The sequence below is a fragment of the Plectropomus leopardus genome, chromosome 12 (genome assembly GCF_026936395.1).
Source record: "Plectropomus leopardus strain MGB_pleo_1.0 chromosome 12, ASM2693639v1, whole genome shotgun sequence".
NCBI classification, from domain to species: Eukaryota; Metazoa; Chordata; class Actinopteri; order Perciformes; family Serranidae; genus Plectropomus; species Plectropomus leopardus.
In genome coordinates this window covers 3,440,254-3,464,254 of record NC_142187.1, presented here as the reverse complement: position 1 = coordinate 3,464,254, position 24,001 = coordinate 3,440,254, and the positions used below count along the sequence as shown (strand labels likewise).

Genomic DNA, 24,001 nt, shown 5'->3' with positions numbered 1-24,001 from the left:
GGAGCTACAAGAGCTGTTATTGCATCACATAACTCTAATTAAGTTGAGTGGATCATCTGGAAGTTTTGGATCCACAATTCCTCTCTGAAATCATGGACTACCACTGCCACATATAAGGGGCTCGTCTTTCCTATTATGGCTCCATAACACGCCTACGTGACCTTGGATTGGAAATATTGACGGCTAGTGTGGTGGATGCAATAGAAATAAAGCTGCTAATGTTCTGAACATCCATTGCCATGCTTCCTGGAATGTTATCGCCAGAGGAGAAGTCGCACAACATCCCTCGCTGGAAACACAGTCATCTCACAATTGTGTTTTTTTTTTTTACTTAGTTTTTATTTAAGATTCATTCAAAATCATGTACAGAATCATAATCATCATATCTGCTGTTTCATATATAAGGTGACAATTATGGTACAACAAAATAGACAGAGACTACAGTGACAAAGAAAAATATAAAATAAAGTAGAATAGAGCAAGATGGAATAAAAGAAATAAAATTATATCAGTATACCCATGGCAGGGCTCCACCTTTTAGTGAATAAATGTTTTTGGAGCCTCAGAGAATAGGTTATTTGTTCCATTTGATATATTTCCTTTATTTTTTCAGTCCACATATTGTGTGTTGGAGGGTCAGGCTTCAACCACCTTACTGTAATGCATTTAATTGCTGTAGCTAGTAGTATCTGTAAGAGATATTTTTTGGCTCTACCTTCGATGCCTCTTGGTAATAGACCTAGTAGGGCTACCATTGGGTCCATTGTAATATTTCCACCAAATATTTTAATAAGTGTTTCAAACACTTCCTTCCAGAATACTTCAAGTTTTGGGCATAGCCAGAGGATGTGGATCTGATTACCAATGTGTGGGCCACAGTTTCTCCAGCATTTATTTGAGTTTGTAGTACTAAATTTAGCTGTAATTTCAGGTGTCCGAAAGAATCTCATGACGACCTTCCATTTAAATTCTCTCCATACATTTGAATTAGTTACCAGATGTATTTCAGTACAAATTTCCTCCCACATATCATGTGATATGTTGGAATTAATTTCAATTTCCCATCTCTCCTTGACCTGTGCAGTGTTATTCAAATTCATGCTCAGGAATATTTGGTAACAATAGCTTATTAATTTCTTATCCCATTTTTTTGTTTGTACTTTAATCAATAATTCTTCAATTTGCGTTGGTTTAGTAACTTTGTCCCAGTCTTGGTGTTTTAATAAGAAATCCCTCAACTGTAAGTATCTGAAGAAATCTGCGCTTGGTATCTTAAATTCCTCCGCCAGCTGTGCAAATGATTTAAAATTACCAGCATTGTGGAGTTGATGTAAGTTGGTGAGTCCGTATTTAGACCATTTCCTAAAGCCCATTTCTAATTTAGAGGCCACAAAATCAGTCATATAGCCAATATTTGTAAGTGCTGAAATTGTTTTAGGCAGCCCAAATGTAGATTTTATTGTCTTCCAAATTTTTAATGTAATTTTGGTCCAGTCACCCATATTTATTCTGCTTGGATCGACATCTAGGAAAGGTAAGGCCTGTAGAGGTCTTTCGCATAAACTCTTTTCAATATTGAGCCAGCGTGTATATGACAAATCCTGGAGCCCTCCCTTTGCTTTAGATAACTGTTACACTTTTAGTCTGATTCTTGGTCGCTTTCTCTGCCAGATGAATATTGAAATTAGTTTGTCCAGTTTGTCAAATGTAGTTCTGGGGATGTCAATACGTAACATTTGGAATAAATATAGTAATTTAGGCAGCACATTCATACGGACACTCTCAATGCGACCCAGTAGAGATAAAGGCAATATTGACCATCGGTCTAAGTCTTTACTAATGTTATGAATTAAACTTTTGTAATTAAAATCGTATAGTTTTTGTAATGAAGGTGGTATATGAATGCCTAAATATTTGATGCCATTTGCTGGCCATTTAAACCCACTCTGCAATTTAGTTGTATCTGAGATGTTGCCGCCTATATCCATGGCCATTGTTTTGTCCACATTTAATTTGTAGCCCGAAAAGTATCCATAAGTGAAAATGATGTCCTTTAAACATGGTATTGTTGTTGCAGGTTCTGTAAGATACAGCAGAACACCATCAGCATACATTGAGATTTTGTGCTGTTCTCCGTTTATCGTCACTCCCCTTATATTATCATTATCCCTAATGAGCTGTGCTAATGGTTCAATACTGATATCAAATAACAGAGGAGATAGTGAACAACCTTGTCTACACCCACGTTCCAGAGTGAAATCTGTCTGAGAGAAACTGCTCACCTTAACTGCGGATTGTGGATCCAAATATAAGGTTTGTATCCATTTTATGAAGTTCGGACCAAATTGGAATCGTTTCAGAGTTTGGATAAGGTATTGCCAGGATACTCAGTCAAATGCTTTCATGGCATCTAGGGATAAGATCATTGACTCCTCTTCTTTAATTTTTGGATGTGTCATTAAATTTAACAACCTTCTGATGTTGTCTCCATAGTATCTTCCCTTTATAAACCGGTCTGATCGGGATGGATAATTTCTGTAGTAATTTTGTTGACACGTCTTGCCAGAATAGCTGTTAGGATTCGTAGATCTGTATTCAATAATGAGATCGGTCTGTATGATTGGCATTTGATGGGATCTTTGCCATCTTTATGTATCACTACTATAGTAGCCTCTCTCCAAGAGGGGGCCATGGTTCCAGATTTTAATGCATGGTGGTAAGCGTGTAGTAGTAAAGGTGATATAATCTCTACGAAGGCTTTGAAAAATTCGTTAATATACCCATCTGGGCCAGGGCTTTTATTATTTTTCAGAGTGGAGATTACCTGACGTATTTCCAGGTCCTTAATTGGCTCATCCAGTTCTCTTGCCATAGATTCAGGTAACTCTTTTAATTTGATATCTTTTAAAATTGTGCCAATTCTTCATCATTTGTGCAGGTGTCTGTATTTTTGTACAGAGTTTTATAGAATTCTGCGAAGGACTGTGATATTTCATCCGGCTTTGTAAGAATTGAATTATTCTCCTTTAATTTCTGGACTATGTTTGATGATTGTTGTTTTTTTAGTCTTATTGCTAGTAGTCTGCTCGCCCTATTACCATTTTCGTAGTATTTTTGATTAGTGAACCTTAAATTGCCCTCTATTTTTGCATTAATTAAGCTGTTTAGGTCTCTGCGTGCCTCTTTTAGATTGTTCAATAAACTTGAGGTTGAGTGTCTTTTGTGTTGCTGTTCAAGCTGCCTTATTTTGTTTTCAAGCTCTTGCTGTTTTTCCTCCCTTTTTCTTTTTCTGGCACTTGTAAAGGAAATGATTCGGCCTCTGATATATGCCTTCGCACAGTCCCATAAAGTAAGGAGTGATATTTCAGGTGAAGTATTAGTATCAAGGTAATTTTTTATTTCAGTTTTTATAAATGCAATGAATTCTCTATCATTGAGGAGCGACGCATTTAATCGCCATTGTTTAGTTGCTGGCCTGTTACCAATGTTCCACGACAATACGAGAGGAGCGTGATCGGATAATGTAATTGGGAGGATCTTTATGTCGTCTACTCTAAAACATTCTGCCTTGGGAGTAAAAAAGAGGTCTATTCTGGAGTATGAAGAATGCCTATGCGAAAAAAATCTTTGCCTTTAGGGTGCTTGTTTCTCCAAATGTCCACCAGGCCAGATTCTGTTGATAAATGCCTAAGCATATTGCTCATCCTAGAGGTAGAAGTGTTAGACATAGGTTGTCTATCTAAATGTTGAGACATGACGCAATTAAAGTCTCCTCCTAACATTAAGATACCAGAGCCATGCTGTAATATTATGGAGAAGATTGTACGAATTAGGCTAGGCTCATCCTCGTTTGGAGCATATATATTCATAAGACAAACTTCCACCCCATCTATCAATCCATTCATCATTATAAATCTCCGTCGAGTCTTTATGAATTTTGGTTGATGTGAAATTGACCTGTCTGTGTATCAAAATAGCTACACCTCTTTTTCGGCCAGATGAGTGTGATGAATAAAATACCTTATCTGCCCAGGACTTCTTTAGTTTCTCGTGTCTGTCTGAAAGGTGAGTTTCTTGCAGGAATGCAATCTGGCAGCTATTTCTCTTTAACTGATTAATAATCTTCTTTCTCTTGATTGGGCTGTGGAGACCTTTAACATTGTAACTTATTACCTTACGAGATCCCATAACTCAGAAGCAGGGTCACATGTAATGGAAAGAAAAGAAAGAGTAAAATAATACAGAATACGCTAATAAGGAGGTTGTGAGAAATAAAATCAAGCAAGTAATAAAGTGGGTGTACAAGTAGGGACTGGAGGCTACATGAAAAATACCTGAGAATTATTGAGATAACAGCAGCATATGTTTTGTAACATTTCAACTTTAACAAATGATTCTTATCCTGAAAGAATATGTGGATGGGCAAGTTCGCTGTTGCTCTTTTTAGATCCCTGGGGAACATGGGAATCGACACGAACAAAGCTGAACATAAAACTACAACAGCCGAGAACACGGCTAACACAAGTGTCCGGTTGGTCCTGTGGGGAGCACAGTTTTAGGCTGCATCTCGAATCTTGCAGCTAGCTGTAACAGTCAAGAGTTCGCTTTGGTTTGGGCAGAAGCCAAACTAAATTCAGTCAGTAGATGTGCACATCGAGCTACCCCAGAACCTCATATGAAATAGAGACATCTTAAACTCAATAACTTAAGTTTCAAATGTAACTGTATCGTAGTAAGTCACTTTAGCCAAAACGGCAGGCAATCATGTACTTTTGAGTAGGTTATGCTGTTGATAATCTCTCACTTACACAATGTGCAGGCGACAAATCCCTCAATTCAAACAGCTGGCTTAATAGATTGCATATTCATAATCATATTGCCATAAAGGTCATGGATTTCGCGTATCAGGCTCTTTTTTTTTTTTTTTTTCCAAACCTGATGACAGTGGGGGATACTGTCACTTAATGCTCCGGTCCATCAGCTGGAAGGATGTGTTTCTTTATATAGTCCATTGCCTTAGTAGCATCCACAAACTCCTGCCTCATCGTTGTTATTGGAGATGCGGAGTGCCGGATAAAGCAGACCATAGCGGACCCCAGGTTTCCCCTGAAGCATCTTCCCATGGGGTGTAAACGCTTCGGCTCTAAGGCCATTCAAGGTGTAGTCCAGGAATATAGCGATCGGGTTTCCCTTGTAATTGAGTTGGCCACCTCGGTCTGGCTTTCTCAGAATATCCAAGGCATCTCCTCGCTGTAAGCTTCAAGCAATGATCACCCGGGGCTTGTCTCCGGGTCTCCTCTGTGTCAGGTTGCGGTGTGAGCGCTGGATTAGTACCTCTCTGTCCAGGTGCAGCACTTCCTTGAGGAGTTTGGAGACCGCGGTGGGAGAGCTTGACCCGGGCTCCTCAATCACTCCCGTGATTCGGATATTTCCCCTCCTCATCCTGCCCTCCATGTCCTCGCATTTTTCTTTCAAAGCTTCAACTTGTTTCTTGAGGTCTGTTACTGTAGTTTGCACCGATACAACTTCATCTGACCACCCTGACAATCCATCCTCGACAGCCTTCACATTAGCTTGCGCCTGCTCAACCTCTGTGCGGATAGCTGCTGTGTTGTTAGCTATTTCGGTTTTCACATCAATCATTTCTCTCTTCAGCGATTCAAAATCCTTCGCCAGCGCGCTCTTCAACTCTTCTCTGATAACTGACGATATTTCTTTTCTCAATGAGGAGAGGATGTCCGCTTTGATTGTTGCGGCGTTCATGCTTGTACTTACTACAGGTTCAGGTGGGGTCAGGCTGGATTTATCTGGACTTTTAGCCGAGGAGGTTTGGGGCCTCGTGTTGAGCCAGGCTTCGTAGTTGTATTTTCGGAGATTTGCTGCCATTAGCGTCGGTTCTTCTTCACTGACTTTGCCGGGTAGTGTTAAATATACAGTTACCACGTTTAATTTGTATTTTCGAGCGTAGATGTCGAGTAATATATGTTTGTAATTGAGATTCTGTAGGAGCTCATAAAAGTGCAACTTACTCCATTGCGGCTCGCTAGCGCCCCCACAATTGTGTTTTATTGACATTTCGAATATTTCACTAAATTTTTGCGCAAATCTGTAAAGAAACTGCATCTGCTGACACCAATTCAACATGCTGAAATGACAGAAAAACACATAACAGGGGGTGACCAGTGCCAGATCCAAGACAGACCCTGAAAAGTAGGACCATAGACCATCACTGATGGCCAAACATTGACCAACAGCCAACAGTCGGCTTGGTGTGTTAGAACCTTAGAGGGATAGTTGTGGATTTTTGAAGTGGGGTTGTATGAGATACTTACGTCTGTGTGTTACATACAGTAGCTGGCGGTCAGTGCGCTCCAGGTTTGCAGAAACAGACGGGGCGAACCCCACAGGGGTTGATATCAAAACATTTCAGCCACTTTTAAAAAAGGCCTACCTTAGAAATACAACAGTCTAAGCGGACACTGTATTGAGAGTATTTTTACTGCTTTACCTCACTGTCACACAGCCTTTTCCTTTGGAACTACATTTCTCATCCACCACCGGTCAGCTGTTTGGGTCAGAGGGAGCTGTTAGCGTCTGTTACGTGATGCAACTGAAATGAAACTTCAGGGTGAAAACACTCACAATACAGCTTCCGCTTAGACAAATTTTGTATTTTTTAGGAAGGCCATTTTTTAAGGCAGCTAAAACACATTTTGATATCAACCCCTCTACACAACTGGGTAATGCTGAGGTGCACTATGTGTTTCTGCAAACTGGGAGTGTGTCGACCTACCTGTACGTAACACACTGACTGTACATAAGTATCTCATACAGCCCCACTTCAAACATCCCCAATTATCACTTTAAAGACAGACTATCTCAGAATATGTTGGGGTTGGGGGTTGGGGTTTGAATGCAGAATGCAAACTTGCCTGTTGTATGATATTTCAAATGTTTAAATTTCAAATTGGCTTGATTTCTTTCAAAAACATGAGAAGAGGGTGACAAGCAACTCAACAAGAAATTGCCCAAACATGAGCAAGAAATTAATAAAAAGAAAAAAGAAGAAAACTACCTGAAAGTAAGCTAAGGAAAAGTGAAAGAAGTGTGGTGCTCTGGGTGTTTTTGTGAGTGCTTGACTGACTTGGTGCATGCTTGGTTTTGTCTGTCTCTCTCTGTTGTAGGGGCTGGGCGTGGCTTCCGGGTGCTGGAGCGCGGGACGCACTTCCTCACCTGCGCCTCATCTGCAATCATCTCGTCACTGCCTAAATACTCCGGCTTCATCTCTCATCGGCGCCAGATTATTGCCTGCTTCACATGCGGTAGATTGGCCGTCTCACCTAGAGATTTTTTACTGTGTGCTTCCTGGGATTCTCTCATGTGTTTGGATTTTTGCTCATCGTGTTTTTGTGTGTGTTTCCTCCATTGCCTCCCCGCCGCCAAGCTCCAGCGCCTCGTCGTCGTGCACTGTCCTTCGCCTCGACCAACTTCTCTGGATCTCCACCGCCCTCCACCTCACCAGCCTCACCTGCCTCAGCTGCCTTCACGATCCCCAGCTTCACCTGCCATTTCAGCCCCTACGATCCCCGGCTCCTTTCCCCCCGGATCCATTCCCTTCCTCATCATTACCTCATTAAACTCTTTGTTAATTGTTCCCTACCTGTCTGTGTGTTTGCTCCTGGGTCCTCCCTCACCCACGGTTCCACAAACCGTCACAAGAACAAAATATCCTCAAGAAATTGCTGAAAAAAATAAAGAATTTTTCTTTCTTTTTTATGTAACTTTATTTCAAATACATCATTAAGAGAATTATAAATGTCATTTTCTGAACATTTTTATCTGTTTTTTTTTCTTTTTTTGGTAATATCTATCTGATAATCCTGCCCAGCTATTTTTTTAGATCACTTCCTTGTCACCTTTAACTGTTTTTTTTTTGCAGTTACTCATAATGTTTTTTCATGTTTTTGAAAGAAATCAATCCATTTTTTTTTCCAGTTTTCAGAAGTTTAAATGCTAGTGAAAGGCATCTGAATGCAGAACAAGAAAACCGATGCTGATCCAGGTGTTAAAGTGATATATCTTGAGGTCAGCAGAAATACACAACTGGAGAGAAACCATGACTGAATAGGAGTTATACCCAGACAAACACTCACTTGAATCTTCAGATTCTTTATGTTAAGTTATGTACAGGAAGGTCTGTTTTCAAGCATGTATGCAGTCTATAACATGGGAATGAACAGAGGACATTCCACAGAGACACAGGACTGCCTGTAGGTCACATATACTGTTATGGTGTATTAGAACAGCAGAGATAAACAGGAGGCAGAGAACAGTGAAGGAGGAACTTCTCTGTCAGCATCTTATCTGTCAGACTAGTGGGAGCAGAACAGCGTCTTGGTTTCCTGACAGAATCAGACCCTTGCTGACAAAAAGCTGCAGTAATCCCAGTAACTGGCAGCACAGTGATAGTGTGTAATTGGGCATTTTATAAACATCCCAAACTCAGGGATGGAAAGCAGAGGAATGTTATCAGGACAGCTCTGACGCATGGACACTGTCAAAGTCCCACAGCCGTCTCATGACCTCTCCACCAAATGTTCCTACAGACATGAACATGTTGGCTGCGATGAAATTAAGATTAATTTATGAGAAAACCAGAGAACATGTGTAGTTCCCGTCAGCACACTCATTTATTCTCCTCATTCATTTTAATGATGCCACTGTGTTGGTCGTACAACAACTAAGTATCTGAACTGTTGATAAAACACATGGATCTGTTAAGCCCCTGTGGAGGAATGTGCATTTACATATTTACATCAGTAGATGAGCAGAGTACCCGTCTTTGTGATATATCGTAAGCATGTTAGATTAAAGGGGTTATCACAATGACATGCATCATGCCAGTGTCGACCACTCCAAAAATGCCTTGTAGTGCGTCTGGAAAAACAGCTGTGGAAAGGGGCTGCATGCGTGTGGCCATAAATAATATAGATGAGCAGTGCAACTTCTGCAGTGCGGAAAAGTTGAAAATATTTTGACTTTCATGCACACCCAAAAACCACCAGAAAAACATGTTGCAGGTGTCATGATGACAAGAACTTGAATAACCACCTGGCAGCTGTACACCTCTGCAAACCAGTCATTACAATTTATATCCATCTCTGTCCAGACTTACAAATCATGTATGTAGTAGGACTTGGATGAATTTAATAAAAAGTATTTAGTGTTTTTTTTTTTTTGCAAAGTGGTCACGATATTGACATTGACATTTATTATTCTAGTGAATAATGTCCAACCAGGGACCAGTCTCACTTAGAGACTGACGACAATCAGCTAAAGCTCAACATCAGCAAAACTAAAGGGCCTGTGGCCGACCACAAAGCTGAGGCCATGACAGTTGACAATACTTTAAATTGGGATGTTGCTGCAAAGAAACCACAAATTGTAAAACATGGATGCTCTATACACACCTTCAAGCCGGCAGCACAGAAGTTCTCTGCAATCAGGACAGTTTCAAGGTTAGTGTCACTAATTCAGCAACTGACCACACGTCTCCCCATCTGTTCTTAGTAATGGCATTTAATAGTGGCCAGAAAAGTGTTTTTGCCGAACATTAGAATGCTACAATGACGCTGACCTTTGACCTTTACATATAAACTGAAAGAAGTAAAAAGTACTAACTGATGTGTGACCAACGTATGTGTCTTTAACCAATACTATTTGAGACCAAGTATCTCCTCTAACTGTGCCCAGAGGTCCATTGGCGTTAACAAAGACAGTGATAAAAACGGCCATCGTGGTCCTTTAAAAATACTGTGATTCTATTTCAAACCCAAGTTTACTTTAAAGACAGTTTGAATTCCATATTTCATGCTCAGTGAAATATGTTAGTAGAAATACTGTTGCTGCAACAATCAGTGACCTCTAATCAGATGTTCAAATCAACCAATCTGCAACATCCAGTCCAGAAGTCCAGAATCTTTAACTGGTTTAAGCCTGCCTCTTATAAATCACATTTATCTATTATTAAATTGTTTTCATAATTCTGTTTTTAGGAGAATGGAATTGCTGCCTGGATTATGCTCAAAGACATTTCTTTGACTCAATGAAAAACTACTAGCTTGAAGATGTAACTTGATGCAAATTGAAAAATTTCTCTTTTGCTGTTTCAAATTAGTTGTCTACAAACATAATTTCAAAACAAAAATCTACAAACTAAGCCCACGCAGCAGAGAAAATGCTCTAATTATGGGTCAAAAAACGGTGAAATATTTGTTGTTGCATCACCTCTGAAGTACAGCATGCTGACTGTGGCCTTGTTGAACTTGACTCTCCTCATATCACTCCCACACACACAGACCACTGTCTGTTCACATGGGTCATGTGCAGCACAAGGCACTGCAGCATGCACAGGGAGAACTCATCTGTGGGGAAATGGAATGTATACTGACACTACGTACTCTACGTTAGTCTGATATCTGTCCTTATGATTCCTTGACTTTTATTTACTTAGGCTGCGTGTCTTGTTCTTCCTTCCTATTATATTCTCTGTGCAGATCCAGAGATCTTATTTCCATCATCCACATCTTGCTGAAAACCTCTTATACTGTCAAATGTGGTAACATCAAGATTTCAGGTATATCAAATATTTTATTATGATTACTGACAGCATTCTTCAGGAACAGCTCAACATTTTGGAAAGCACACCTTTTTGCCCTCTTCTTGTGAGTGAGCTGTTGAGATGACTATGACTTATGTCTGTGTGCAGTACAGAGCTTTAGCTAGAACGTGGTTATCCTATGTAACGCCTCGATTCCACCGGCAACGTGTTGATGACATTATGTCTATGACACTGTTTTGCTCCGTCCTCCGTCCGAGAGCGTTTTGGAAGCAGAGCGTCCTGTCGGCTGATTCTGTAGACTTTCTGAGATTGTGCTTATTTTGTCATTTCCCCTCAATTTTGAGGTTATCTTTTCTTTATTTTTGTGATTCTACCATATGGCTGAGTAGACTACATTTATAAATGCTCTTCTTTTCTGTCTGGTTAACTTGTGGCCAAACATGTTTATTGATGTTTTTACCTTCTTTGTTGTGCTACAGCCTGAAGTCCAGCCAGGAAACAAGTACATCAAAGAATTCTTGCTGTGTTTCAGTTAAAACAACATGTTTACCTTGATAATTATACACATCGGCATGAAAAAAATCCAGTTAGACATGGAAGAGATTGAAAATTAGTGGCTGTGTTTGAGTTGAAAACATATTCATCTTAAGAATTATACAGATGAATAATTATTGATTTAATTATGAACGAAATAGATATTTAGGAGATTTCACAGTGTTTTTGTTTTAAAAAAATACAGTACTGTTGTTGATTATCATCTACTTTCTGTCTATTTCATGCACAGTGGCTGTTAGGAGAATTGATTGTCCTACTGGACAGAACAACAGGCTGCTGGAGGGAGAAGGAGCAGACACTGTTGATGTGAAGTTTTAGTTGCGTGAAACATGATCCAGAGTCCATGCAAGATGCTTTATTCTGAAAATTGAGCAGATGCACTGCTGCTTGACTTCCTGCCTGGTATGATCTACTCTGCATGGCTTGATGTGACTGCTGTCTGTCTCCAGAAAAAAAAAAAAAAAAAAAGACTTGACGCATATTCTCCACAGAGCGGTTTCCGCATCTGGGACACAGCTGAGACACTCCATGGCGCGCCCCAGTGGAATCACCAGCACTAGAACGGCCGCGATTGGCTCCAGAGGCCGCGGCGTGGCCGTAATGCGATGTTGACAGACCACGTGGAATTTAGCCGCATAAACACTGGAGACAGGAGGACAGCTTGGCTGGCTCTCCAAAGCTCAAAAGCATAGATACCAATTCATCTAAAGCTTAATAATTAATCTGCACAAAAACATATGTGTACAAATTAAAATGTATGGTTTCATAAGTAGTAACATTTGGAGCTATTTCGTTTTTTGTCCAAAGCCACCTACATGATTTCCTCACACACCAACGTCATAAGCTCTCTGGGGTTCAGTGTCTTGCTCTATAACATGTTGACAGAAGAAGAACTGGGGATTGCACCACCAACTACAAGAATCAATAGCCAAGACTCACTACAACCTGAGCTGCAGTTTAAGATTTACAACCATGTAAGTGACTTAGAGGCAGATCTTCCTGAAGGCAACAACGGCGGCTGTGAAGTGGCCTCAAGAGTATAGACGTCAAACACATGAAGTATTTCTCACCTTATAAAAAACTTCACTCCCTGCACAATGTGTATATATGCTGAAATTAGCTAAAGAGACCAAAACGGTTTTTGAACCAGGCTGCAAATATGTTAATTCAAATGCAGTTTTTGGCAAGTTCTGTGTCGGCCTCATTTTTCAGCCCCGGAGGTTGCTGCTCGGCTTAAATGAAATCTCCGAACCTATCCGCTGACGACAAGAAAGCTTTTTATCAGCCTTTTTATTCATCTATTTGCATTCATATGCAGATATTTGTTTATGGAGGTAAGCTGAAATGACTGGCTGGCTGCAGTCGAAATACTGGCCATTGCCCCCACAGGCCTGAAGTTGTCATACTGTTTGCTGATGGGTTGCCAGATTGCAGTGCTGCTTAGTTGTGTGTGAAATTACTTTTATGTAGGTTTAACATATTTTAACCCTTTGAAATAACAAAAAATTTGTGTTTGATTTCATTCAAAAACATGGGAAGAAGGCAATAAGCAACAAAATAAGAAAATACCTAAAAAAGGGGCAAGAATTTTTTTAAAGTCGTGAAAATAAATAAATAAATGTAAAAAGAAAAAGGTAAAAACAAACAGAGAAGGAAATGACCTGGGAAAGGTGCTTAAAAATAATAATACTTATACTAATTTTAAATGTGTAATTATGATAATACAAATTTAGTTTTTTCCTAGCTTTCTTCTTTTTTTCCCTACACATTTTCCCCTAGCTTTGTTAAAGCAATTTTCTAAATCTACTAATTTCTGAAACATTTATGCCGTGATTTCCCATGTTTTTGAAAATTGCTCAGGGCTGAAAGGTTGAAATACTCGTGAAATACTCTTAAATCAGCACAAGAAAAGTGATGCTGCTCCAGCTTTTAAAGGGTAAAGACAACCTAATACAGGTTGAACTTAAACACATTTATCATAATCTAGTGTGAAATATAATTACAGCACACACAATCAGTGCATGTGTAGTAGCCCGATGCATTTAACACACTCATCTGTTGTATGTGGCGTGTTGTTTTGCTTGTCTTAATAAGCACATAATGTTCCTGCTATACAGTCACATCAAAATCTTATCAGTCATGTGTGAAACACACTTTCTGCTCAGTGCATCACTGCAGGACACCATGCACTATATGAAGGCTGAGGACAGAAGTTTTGGCTGACTCACCCGTCCCTCTGTGTTGGCAGGTCTAGCGTGGCGGTTGAACACATGTGCTGGGTCTTTATGATAGACTTTCAGACAGGAGTGAGATGGGATATTTCTGGAAGCAAACAGAACACACAGTGTCAGTTTAATCTCTCTCTGTGTGTGTGTGTGTGTGTGTGTGTGTGTGTGTGTGTGTGTGTGTGTGTGTGTGTGTGTGTGTGTGTGTGTGTGTGTGTGTGAAGTTGCTTAATTGCAATTGTTTGTTGTAAGTTGCAATTGCTTCAATGCACTTGTAGGATTAAAGGACTTAAACTTGTACTTTTGCTTTCTAGAGATCGTGGGGTTTCTCAAACTAAATAAATACACGATATAAACACAGAAATTTTCAGCTAGCTCAGTCTTGTCACGACTAAAATATCCACAGAAAAAAAAGATTTTTTCACACACAGATGTTATCACTACATCTGCAAACTAGTAGCTCTGTGTCACGGCACAGCTGATGTAGGATGACAAACATTTCCAATAATTAAAGATGGAGGTAAAAAAGTCAAAATTAATGAAAACATTTCCAAAATTCACATGTTGTTATCTAACGGAATGTTCTGCTTCCATCCATTTTTGATGACGTTTAGCCTTTCAAAACATTTTCACTGTGGTCCTTATGACATAGCCTTTATTTCCCATCATGCCCAGTGCTGGACTAAGTAGTTTTTAGTTTTGCAGTTAGTTTTGCTGTTTGATGTCCCAAAAGGCAAAAGTCACTTTGTGTCAGTGTTTATAATGTGTCTGTTGAGAACATTTTCTTTTATGCTGGTTATTGTCATCTTGTGTTAGTTTATAGTTTACACCATTAGTGAGTTGGCTGTTAATCTTCATAGTTTGAGCTGTTATTCACTAATGCTGTGGAGACTTTTTTGACATTGTGTCATCAGTACATTACATTTTTCAGTGATGAGGGAGGTGTGCTGTCATGCAGATTTGAGCACATTCTAAATGTCTTGCTGACCAATGAAATTTCTTGGTCAGAACTGAATGTTGTATAATTTAGGTTTATTCTGTAATACAGTAATCTGCACATGATGGTGTACTTCAGCTCATCAGTTTAACTGATCATGTCCACACAAAAAGGTCCTCACCTGATGTCGTCCAGGTCGTAGTAGACATTGCGGCTGGTGTCTTTGATGTAGATGGCCATGTTGGGAGACTGCAGCATCTTCATGGTGAGCTGATGTGGGAAGGCGGTGACAAACAGAGCCCGCAGAGCGTCCCGACTGCTGATCTCAGCCGGCATCCGGACCTGCTTTGTCTCCTCCCCATACTGCAAGTACAACACACCTGACACACACACACACACACACACACGGTTTTCAGTCTCTCACAGACTGTACATTGTGATAACACTCATACATCATCATCAATCTGAATGTGCCATGTCTGAAATAAGCCTCTGTGACAGTAAATATATTATACAAATCGAGAATTATATAAATATGAAACCCATCCCTTTAACAATGCTGACTGCTCACAGAGTGCTGGAGAGTGAAACTCTTACATTCATTGGTTTTTTGAAAATCCTGTCCTTGACGTTGACCTTATGATATTTGAGGAAATTTAAGGGTTTCGGACAAATGACAGCGTTTATTTGCCTGAAGGCTGTCTGTGGCAAAATGTCATCGTCTTACAAATGAAAGCACCATAATGGACCTTAAGGCCTCTGAGTGAGTTAGAAACCCAAAGCAGTACAGAACATTCAACTGAAGCCTTGAATTCTTTACTGGACTCTAATGAGTCTCTTTGCTGCATTTCTTTACTGCATTCTGCTATATTTTTTACTGTACTCTGCTGTGTTTCTTTACTGCACTCCTCTGCATTTCTTTACTGCACTTTTCTGTTTCTTTACTGCACTCTACTGTGTTTGTTTACTGCCAGCTGCTGTTTTTCATTACTGAACTCTGCTACACTTAGACTGCACTCTGCTACATGATGCAGTTCTGTTCTCTTTTACATAGCTTAACTTAGCTTAAAGCAAAGCATTACACTGCGTATGTGACAGAGTACTGCTGTGTGCAAATGTGAAAAGTTATTTAAGTGCACCCACAAGTTCTGACATCCAGGTTGGCAAATTACGCAGATTTAATGAATGAATTGGAAACAGCTTTTTTTTTCTTGCAATTTCACTTTCTCCAGTTTGAACGACAAAAAGCATGTCGTTAACTGATGGTAATTTCATGAGCGACTTGATAACAGGCCACAATGAAACTTATCTGCTGGCTGGTTAATGTGGTCTCTGCAGCCAGTTTCTATAACCAGTTAGAGATCCTGTGAGAGAAGAAGCTCCATTCCCTAAGTGTCCCTGTAGTTACAACAACTCCAACAGACTGAGTTTTCTTTTCCCCTACTGCTTGCATCATGTTGCATCAGTTCCATGAGTTGCCCTTTCCTGTTAAACTCTTATCAATATCCAATCAATAATTTAAGCTTCTAAACTTATTATTCCTGAACTAGGACCTTTTATATTTGCACGAAGTAGTTTGTACAGCTTTGTCAAATTGAACAGGCTACAGCAGTTATTTTAATGTGTCTGATACATATTTAAAGATGATTTTAGTATCAGATCAGACTCAGTATGGGCAGATACCCAATGTCAAAGCACTGAACGTTTATGATTATAAAACACATTTGCAATCCAAGCCTGTAATGTGTGTGTGAGTGTTTGTTTACCTACCAAGCGGCATCTCTCTTGTTTGACCACTGGAGCGGCCCACAGGTAGACTAGCTCTGGCTTTACAGCCCCTTGTGAAGGGGACTGTGGGGGGCAGCACCTCTCCATCAGACATGGTCTCTGAAGCCAGAGGGTCCTGATGCTCTGCCAAGCCCAGGACACTCGCACAGATTTGGCTGTCAGAGGGCCGGGGACTCCTGGCCTGGATGGAATGAAAGAGAAATAAAGAGCAGACTGAATAACACTGCGATTATATGGGATTCTGGTCCTGCAGGGAGAATAGTGGCATGGAAATTTTGAACAGGAAAGTGAGCTTGGATCCAAAGTTGGCCTTTTGAGAAGTGCATTATGTAGTCGTTCAAAGGAGATGAACATTTTCTCCACAAAGTCTTCCACTGTGTTCCAGCAGCAGAGGAGAGCTTCATGGATTTTCATTCTTATTTCTAGCTATTAGTCACAGCCAGTACACATGTCTGTAACATCCACAGTGCTCACCATTATTGTGCGTATGTCTCTGGCTCACTGAGCCATCCAAGTATACTCAAAATCAGAAATAGGCATATTGCCAAGTAGGTTTTCACATATAATACCTTGGTGTTTGATGCATAAAAGTAATCACAGCAGAGAAATAGAATTATAAAGGCAAGTGCTGCAAGTTGTAAAGAGGCATGAATAACAAAAAAAAACAGATTAACATTTTAAATTTACATTTACATTGTCTTTTACAAAGTTTTTTTTTTAAATGTACAACATATCTGTAAAACTTTTGTGCAAGAATGTGCAAAATATTGTCCAAGGAATGTGAAAAATGATGTGCTTTAATGTAACCCATTGTGACAGGTGTGGTGTCTACAGCCACAAGTAAAACATCTGCAGCCACCTTTTTTTTTTGTTGATATTTCTTATTTTTGGCACCGGACTATTTAAATATATAAATAGTATTCAGTTATTGATTTGTGCCACACTCTCAGACTGCACTCTGGGCACAGATTGAGCAGTAGAATGCCAGGCACAGTGAAAGTGAATCTTAATGGCTTTTTTTGTTTTGTTTCGGGTTTTTTTAAATTTTGCGCTGAGTCAAAAACTGCTTCTGTAGCAGCTGCTCCTCTTATGCGTCGATCTGATCAGCTCTGATCTGATCAACAGATCATTTATCCACTATGACAGTCAAAATCCTCAAACTGCTGCTGAGGGAAGAAAATACATTGTGAGAAGTTACACCTATACTGCATCCTTGGACCCACAAAAACATCTAAATTTAGAGAGGGGATACAGAAGGGTAGAGAGAACACACGCAAGATAAAACAAGTGTTGCAAGTTGGGGGGAAACACTGGTTCCATTGTAACCTCCATTCTTCTTTAACCTCGAGAGAGAGGAAGGACATGTTTGGAAAGTGACAACATTTTATTCAGTTCTCACTTCCTTAACAGACTTTCTGGGGATTAAGACTGATCTTTAGACTTCATGTCAAACTTTGGTTTAAGTTAAAGGATAATTCCACTTTATTACAACTTCATTTCAAAGTCTCATTTCTGGACTTTTATCTATACAGGTTCATACACATTTTTACCTATACATTTCCATGACTTTTTCATGACTTTGAGGCAAATGTTCAAGAACATGAATTCTCTGACACAACCATTGATTGTTCTTAACAGTTCTTTTTTATTTATATTTAATAGCTCTTTTAAATGTCTATTATTCTTAAAAGAAATAATTAATTCAGAACAGGATTAGAACTGTATATTTAAACATAACTAAGGGACTGCTTGTGACTTATGAGAGGGGAGGGCGAGGTGCAAAAAAGAGGGAGGGCATGTCAAATATTTTTATTTGAAGGACTGGATACTGGAGAGGGACTCCTGTTTTTTATTGCTTAAGGCACACAACTTTAAATGGCTTTATTTTATGTTTATTTTACTTTCTTTTTTCAAAATTTTAAATAAAAAAAAAAACTGGCTTTTGTTTAACCATTTTTAAAGAAAACATTTTGGTCATTTTTTTGTGATTGCAAAGAAAACATTTTGGCTTCTTTTTCTTTCTCTTTAAAAAAACGGCAGTTTTTAAAGAAATATTCTGGCTTGTTTGTGGCTATTTTTAAAAACAAAATTTTGGTGATTAAAAAAAAAATGTTAGTGATTTTTTATCAAAACTTTTTTAGGGTAATTTTGTAAGAAAACATTTCAGTTATTTTTTTTTCTTTTTGTTTTTGGTGATTTCACCTTTTATCATAGCCAGTAACGGCAAAAACAGAAATTATCGTTGGATTTTAAATTTTCCAACGGTCCTTGGACACATCATGTGTTATTATACAGGTCTGTGAAACAGATATCCATGACTTTTCCAAAACCATGATGGTCTTCAAAAAACATTCCAGTCTTGGAAATTACTATTTGCAAAATACCTGACTTTTCCAGGTTTTTAATGACCTTAGGAACCCTGTCCACAATCACTATCAGTGATAATAACACAGTACTCAGCAAACTTGAATAGTCATAGAGGAGAAACAGAACGTGAATAGTGCAATTACGATGTCCTGATTAACGTTTGACCTACTGTACTGAGAACACACAGTCCTCCTGTATAATGAGGATTACGGACATTACGTATGTGTTTACTTTCAGTTGTTCGCTGGGTTAGGCATGTAGCTGTAGTGCTTAAGGTCAGGGTGGGATGCTTTATGTCAGAAAGGGTCCTCACAAGTACAAAAGTAAAACATGTGAGCGTCTGTGTGTGTATGAAGCAATGAGTTGATCAGAGAAAATTGGTCTGATGCGGCCTTCCTCTTGGCAGCTCAACCATGTGACTCAGTCCTGTATACATACACTCTCATCCATGCACAGCCGCTGAACTGATGTTTGCAACCCGACAAGTGCACAAGTGCACAAGCGCATACACAAGTACACATACTGAGCCCCCCACACGTAAACACTGAGTCACCACACTGTAATGACAAGGTAAGCCACACAGGGCTGAATAATGCCCTGCGGCCAACAGCCCAAACACTCACAGCACTCTACACACTCTGCACACACTGCACACACTGCACACACTGCACACACTGCACGCGGTACCCCACTGAGCAATTGCTGATGTTGCATGTCTATAAAGATGCTACAGACAGACACCTTACTGTATATTGCAATCAGGTCCAAGTCTGACCACATGAGAACTTGGTGGTCGGCCAGAGTGGCATCAGCTAGGGGAGACACGGAGCAGAAGTGGTGTTTGGGAATCACGCTATGTCGAAACTGACAGCGTGGCTGAGGGGCGGGGCTTGTGCAGGGACTGTAGGTCACGCAGAGTTCAGTGATGTTGATGTGAGACCAAGCTGAAACCAAAATATTGTTCCTCCCTTGAAGACACTGAAATGCATACACAACTAGTACATAATATCCTTAACACGAAACCTGCCTTATTTAGTTCCCTTTGGGACTGTTGGGCATATTTTATATGAGTTTGATTTCATTTCTTGATCATTTTGGTTGTGTTCCTGCATATGGCATACATTTTGGCAAAATTGGGTTTTTGTTATTTTTTTTAATCTCGGAATTGCCATCTAATCTCCTACAATACGTCTAAAATACACTATGTAAACAAAATTATTTCAAATCATACTGTTAGGTGCAAAAAATGCTCCATTGAAACCCATTCAACCTGCAATTTTTGATCCTCAAGTCATTGAAGCATAAAAACATGCATAGTATTATTTCTGGGCATCATTCTGGACTTTTGCCTTGGAATTTGTCATTTTCACTATTTTTCACCAGATGATGTCATTTTTTAAAGTCATATTTATCATATGAAGAAAATACATATATATACACGTTATTTCCACTAGGTGTGCACTTTCACAATCAATGCTGCTGTTAATCATTAACATATTCCAGACTGGGATCATCATAAAAAAATCTACTTTGCATGTAGTATGTTACAAATAATTCATTTTTTTGTGTTTGTTGTTTTTTTGTTTTTTTTGTCTAAAAACATAGTGGCATCATGACAAACGCATTTTGTGCGCAGAGCAATATGAATGTGTATAATATTAAAGCGAGCCCTAAGGGTTAAATAAAGGGGTCATTTGATTAGGACGTGGAACTCTGAATTTGAATTCGGCTGTGACATGAATAGTTGTGCTTCACATGCTCCTATGGTATCTCCTCACCCCCAGGGCAGTTAGCTGCTCGACTACCTCACAAAGAATATAGCAGTCATATTAATAAAAGGATAAGACTGATCTCAGATTTGTTTGTTGACAGTACAAATAATGTTTAAGACTAAAAATAACCTACTACCAGGAAATATTCAAAAACTGTGCAAAGATTGAGAGGGGAGTTACAATTCAAGGGTAAAATTTAATTTCAAAACTTAAAATGTTCGTGTATATCAATTTGTGGGGTGGAGCTATGACACAGTTTTAATGTGGAGCCAAAACAATGTCCAACCATAAATCAGTTTAAAATTGTGTATAAAATGATGATTTTCAGGAGGTACAGGGATGAAGAGACAATCAGCAGCTGTTTACAGGGGTTACTGTTTATTTAGTTACTTAATATTTATTTTTTTCTGGTTTATCTTCCTCTTTTTTCAGTAAATAATAATGTAAAAGAATTTAGATAAGAGTATAGATTTTAATTAATAAGGAAGCTGGTTAATTAAAATTCAATGACTTCTGGAGAAGGTGTGGGATAAAATAAATTCTTCTCACTCCTTTCAGAATATGTAAACCACCATGTAGCTGACTATTTCTTAATATTAAGGTAAAACAGATAGTTTGTTTTTACAGGGCATTTTCAGGAATTTCCCTTGTTGACGGCATCTTCACTGTCAAATGGTCAATGTACAGCTCAGACATCACGGTGGAAAAACTGAAAGAGGTAAAGGGTTTAGAGAAATCAGATCAAATTTCACACAGTAAACATGAGGGCCAGCCAACCTTTTGTCAACACACAGACGTGTCACAACGCGTTGAGCTATCTGCCAGGACAAATTAGAAAAGCATCAAGAGTCAGAGCTCACTAATATAACCCAAGCTCCATGGAAATTCCACACAATGCGTATTCTCTTCAAAACTGGAAGGAGTTTTCCTCTAATTCAATGAATTTTTGCTCTTAACAAATTAACCAATTTTTAGTAACATTTAAATTTTACTGTTCTTAAAATATTAAGCAAGTATACCATGCAACCATAGGAATAGCAATAGAAATTCAATCCACTCAGTGAATGGACAATCATGAACAGGGCTGGGGCGACGCATCGCACCGTTTCACGACATTAGGCACAGTTATGTACCTGTGGTGAGGGAGCAGCTTCCATCATAGTGGAGGTTGATGTAATGAAAGGTCACGCAGACAGATCATCACTCTAAGCACCGCTCTGTGTTTAAACTGAACCAGTCTGGCTCCATCACATCACAGGCAGCAACTACAAGCTGACTGCATAAAGGACAACAATTGAGGACCGCCTGAAGCGCTCCAATACCAAAGACATCAAACACACACTTATAGAGCAACTCTGTAAAACCCTGCTAAGTGTTTCTGACACGCGCAGTTAGTTCCACCTTAAAGAGACAATGCAGGTTTAGAGGACTGCTAATTACAGGCCTGAAGGAAGCTGACAAGCCACATCACTTTGCCCCCATGCTGCATGTGAAAAGAAGCACTAATGATGGTTTTTAGTGCTGTCACGTCTCTAAACATGAGTCACGGACCAGCTGTGAAAAGCATGTGTTGTCACTGCAGTTCAGTGAGTTAATGTATACAAAGTCGTCAACCTGGATAATAACTTATTATTTTACTTATTTTTTATTCCAACATACATCTAAATTTAAAAGGGCATTATCACATTATTTTTGAGACATCTTATCAAAGTACAGAAGTGTATTGTGTTCACTGAATAACAATAAAAAAAAGACACCTTATCTCATAATTGTGAGATAAGATCTTGTAATTATGAGATCTTGATCTCATTAGATCATCCTTGTGTTTAACCGCTGGAGGTTGATTCAGGGACTATCAATAAAATACTGTTTACTTGATGACATAACTGCATTTTCTTTTTTTAATAGCCTCCATGTCATGTGACCTAGTGACCCCCAAACCAACTATTTCGCTACACTGGACAAATGAAGACACACCTTTTTTAAAAAATGATTTCAGAGCTTCTTGTATTTTCTGTGAATATTTTTATAAATATTACAATTCCATAAAACGCATTAAATCCAATGATAAAGAGATGCAGAATTCTTAGTAAACATGTTCACACTACAAGGAAGATATTGCAATTATTGTGTCAAGTAAACAGTGAGTTATTTAAAGTCCCTAAATCAGCCTCCAGTGGTTAAACTCAAGTATCCATGAGGTGATCTAACCGCCCTCCTACTGCCCGCTCTACCTCTGAGCCACAGTCGCTCCTGTGATGACTGTGTTGACTTTGGTCTAAACAATTAAGCAACTGTCACTTAAAATATTGTTGAAAATTTAGACAGTTGTCTTTGCAACAGAAGCACCAACAATAATACACTTGGAAACACTTGTCTGTTTCCACTTTAATTAAAATAAACTAAAAAATATGTTTTACATGGATCTTTAATGTAAAAACTACCTTGTATGTGCTGTGTCACAAGGCTTTCAATGTTTGTACTGTGTCCGTGCTTAATTAATGTGACATTTCTGTCAACATTTGCCTGCTTTCATCCCAACTCCAGCCACGCAGCATGTGGACGTGAAGCTACATCAAAACACACTCAGACTCTGTTTACTTGGTGGGTGTAGACAACATGAGCATTCAGTCCATATTCCCACATTTGGATATGATCTTTGATGATGAGTTTTAAACAGACTGCTATGGGGGGGTTGGATAGAACAACAGGGTACAGTATAATTTAATTATATATATATATATATATATATATATATATATATATATATATATATATATATATATATATATATATATATATATAGGGCTGGGTGATAAACGATAACGATTTAAATCACGAAATAACTCAATTGAAATATGAGACGTAGTCGACAGAATGTGGATAGAACGCATTCCAGCCATGTTTTGACAGACAACTCAAACAGCCAATGATAATAAAAATAGCACCACGGCGATCCAAATGCAGTCAACGACTTTGACTGTAGAATACAGCTGAGTGTTTGACAACCGAGTCGTATGTGCTTCCACAGCGTTTCAATATCACGGATCAAACAGCTGATGGTCCGACAGCAGCGCAGTGAGACAGACAAACAGAGCAGAGTGTTTGAAACAGCCAAATTTGCAGAGGTGGAAAGTACCTTCTTTAGACTTCCACAGACTACTTGTTAGTTTCAGGTTTAATCAGACTTTGGATGGAATTATTCAAACAAAAAACAAAAAACAGGACGCATCACTCCATGTCTCATCCAGCCCCTTGAACTGAGCTCTCATAATTATTACCAGGGGCAAATGTAATGTTTTGGGGGCCTGGGGCCACAAGCACATGGCCTTACTTTCACTCTTTCTCTATCTGGAAATGTTGGCAAGCTGTTAGCAGCTATAGGAAAAGCAGGCGTACTCAAAATCTATTTATTTTTCCTGAGTAAAATGATTATTAGCACAGATGTTTCACAGAAGTTGAAGTCAGAGTCCTGCAGTCAGGAGAGGTTGGCCTGTTATCAGCACAATGTGCCTAAATTTACCTGAAGTTTGTTTAAAATGGAGCTTTTAATTTTTATATAACGCTGGAAAGTTTAATAAATAATTATATTACACTCCAACACACCATGGTCAAATGCAACTGTGTCAGGGAACTATGAGGGCAGATAACAAACTACAAAAAAGAAAAGAAGAAAAAAGCAGAAAGCAAAAAAATAGTTCGGTAATCGTAATCGAAGTAAAATGTTAAATTAATT

At 39.0% G+C, this 24,001-nt stretch overlaps 1 protein-coding gene across 2 annotated transcripts in view; it reads right to left on the bottom strand.

The window, feature by feature from the left end:
* The window catches only part of LOC121951855 (sickle tail protein homolog), a 117,594-nt gene that overhangs the window by 49,819 nt on the left and 43,774 nt on the right, over nucleotides 1-24,001 (bottom strand). For both annotated transcript variants that reach the window (XM_088085019.1, XM_042498341.2), the window contains exons 3-5: nucleotides 16,109-16,307; nucleotides 14,520-14,718; nucleotides 13,405-13,498 (exon numbers count right to left, since the gene is read on the bottom strand). In XM_088085019.1, coding sequence (XP_087941145.1) covers nucleotides 13,405-13,498; nucleotides 14,520-14,718; nucleotides 16,109-16,307 — 492 coding nt within the window. The remainder of the gene's footprint in view (nucleotides 1-13,404; nucleotides 13,499-14,519; nucleotides 14,719-16,108; nucleotides 16,308-24,001) is intronic.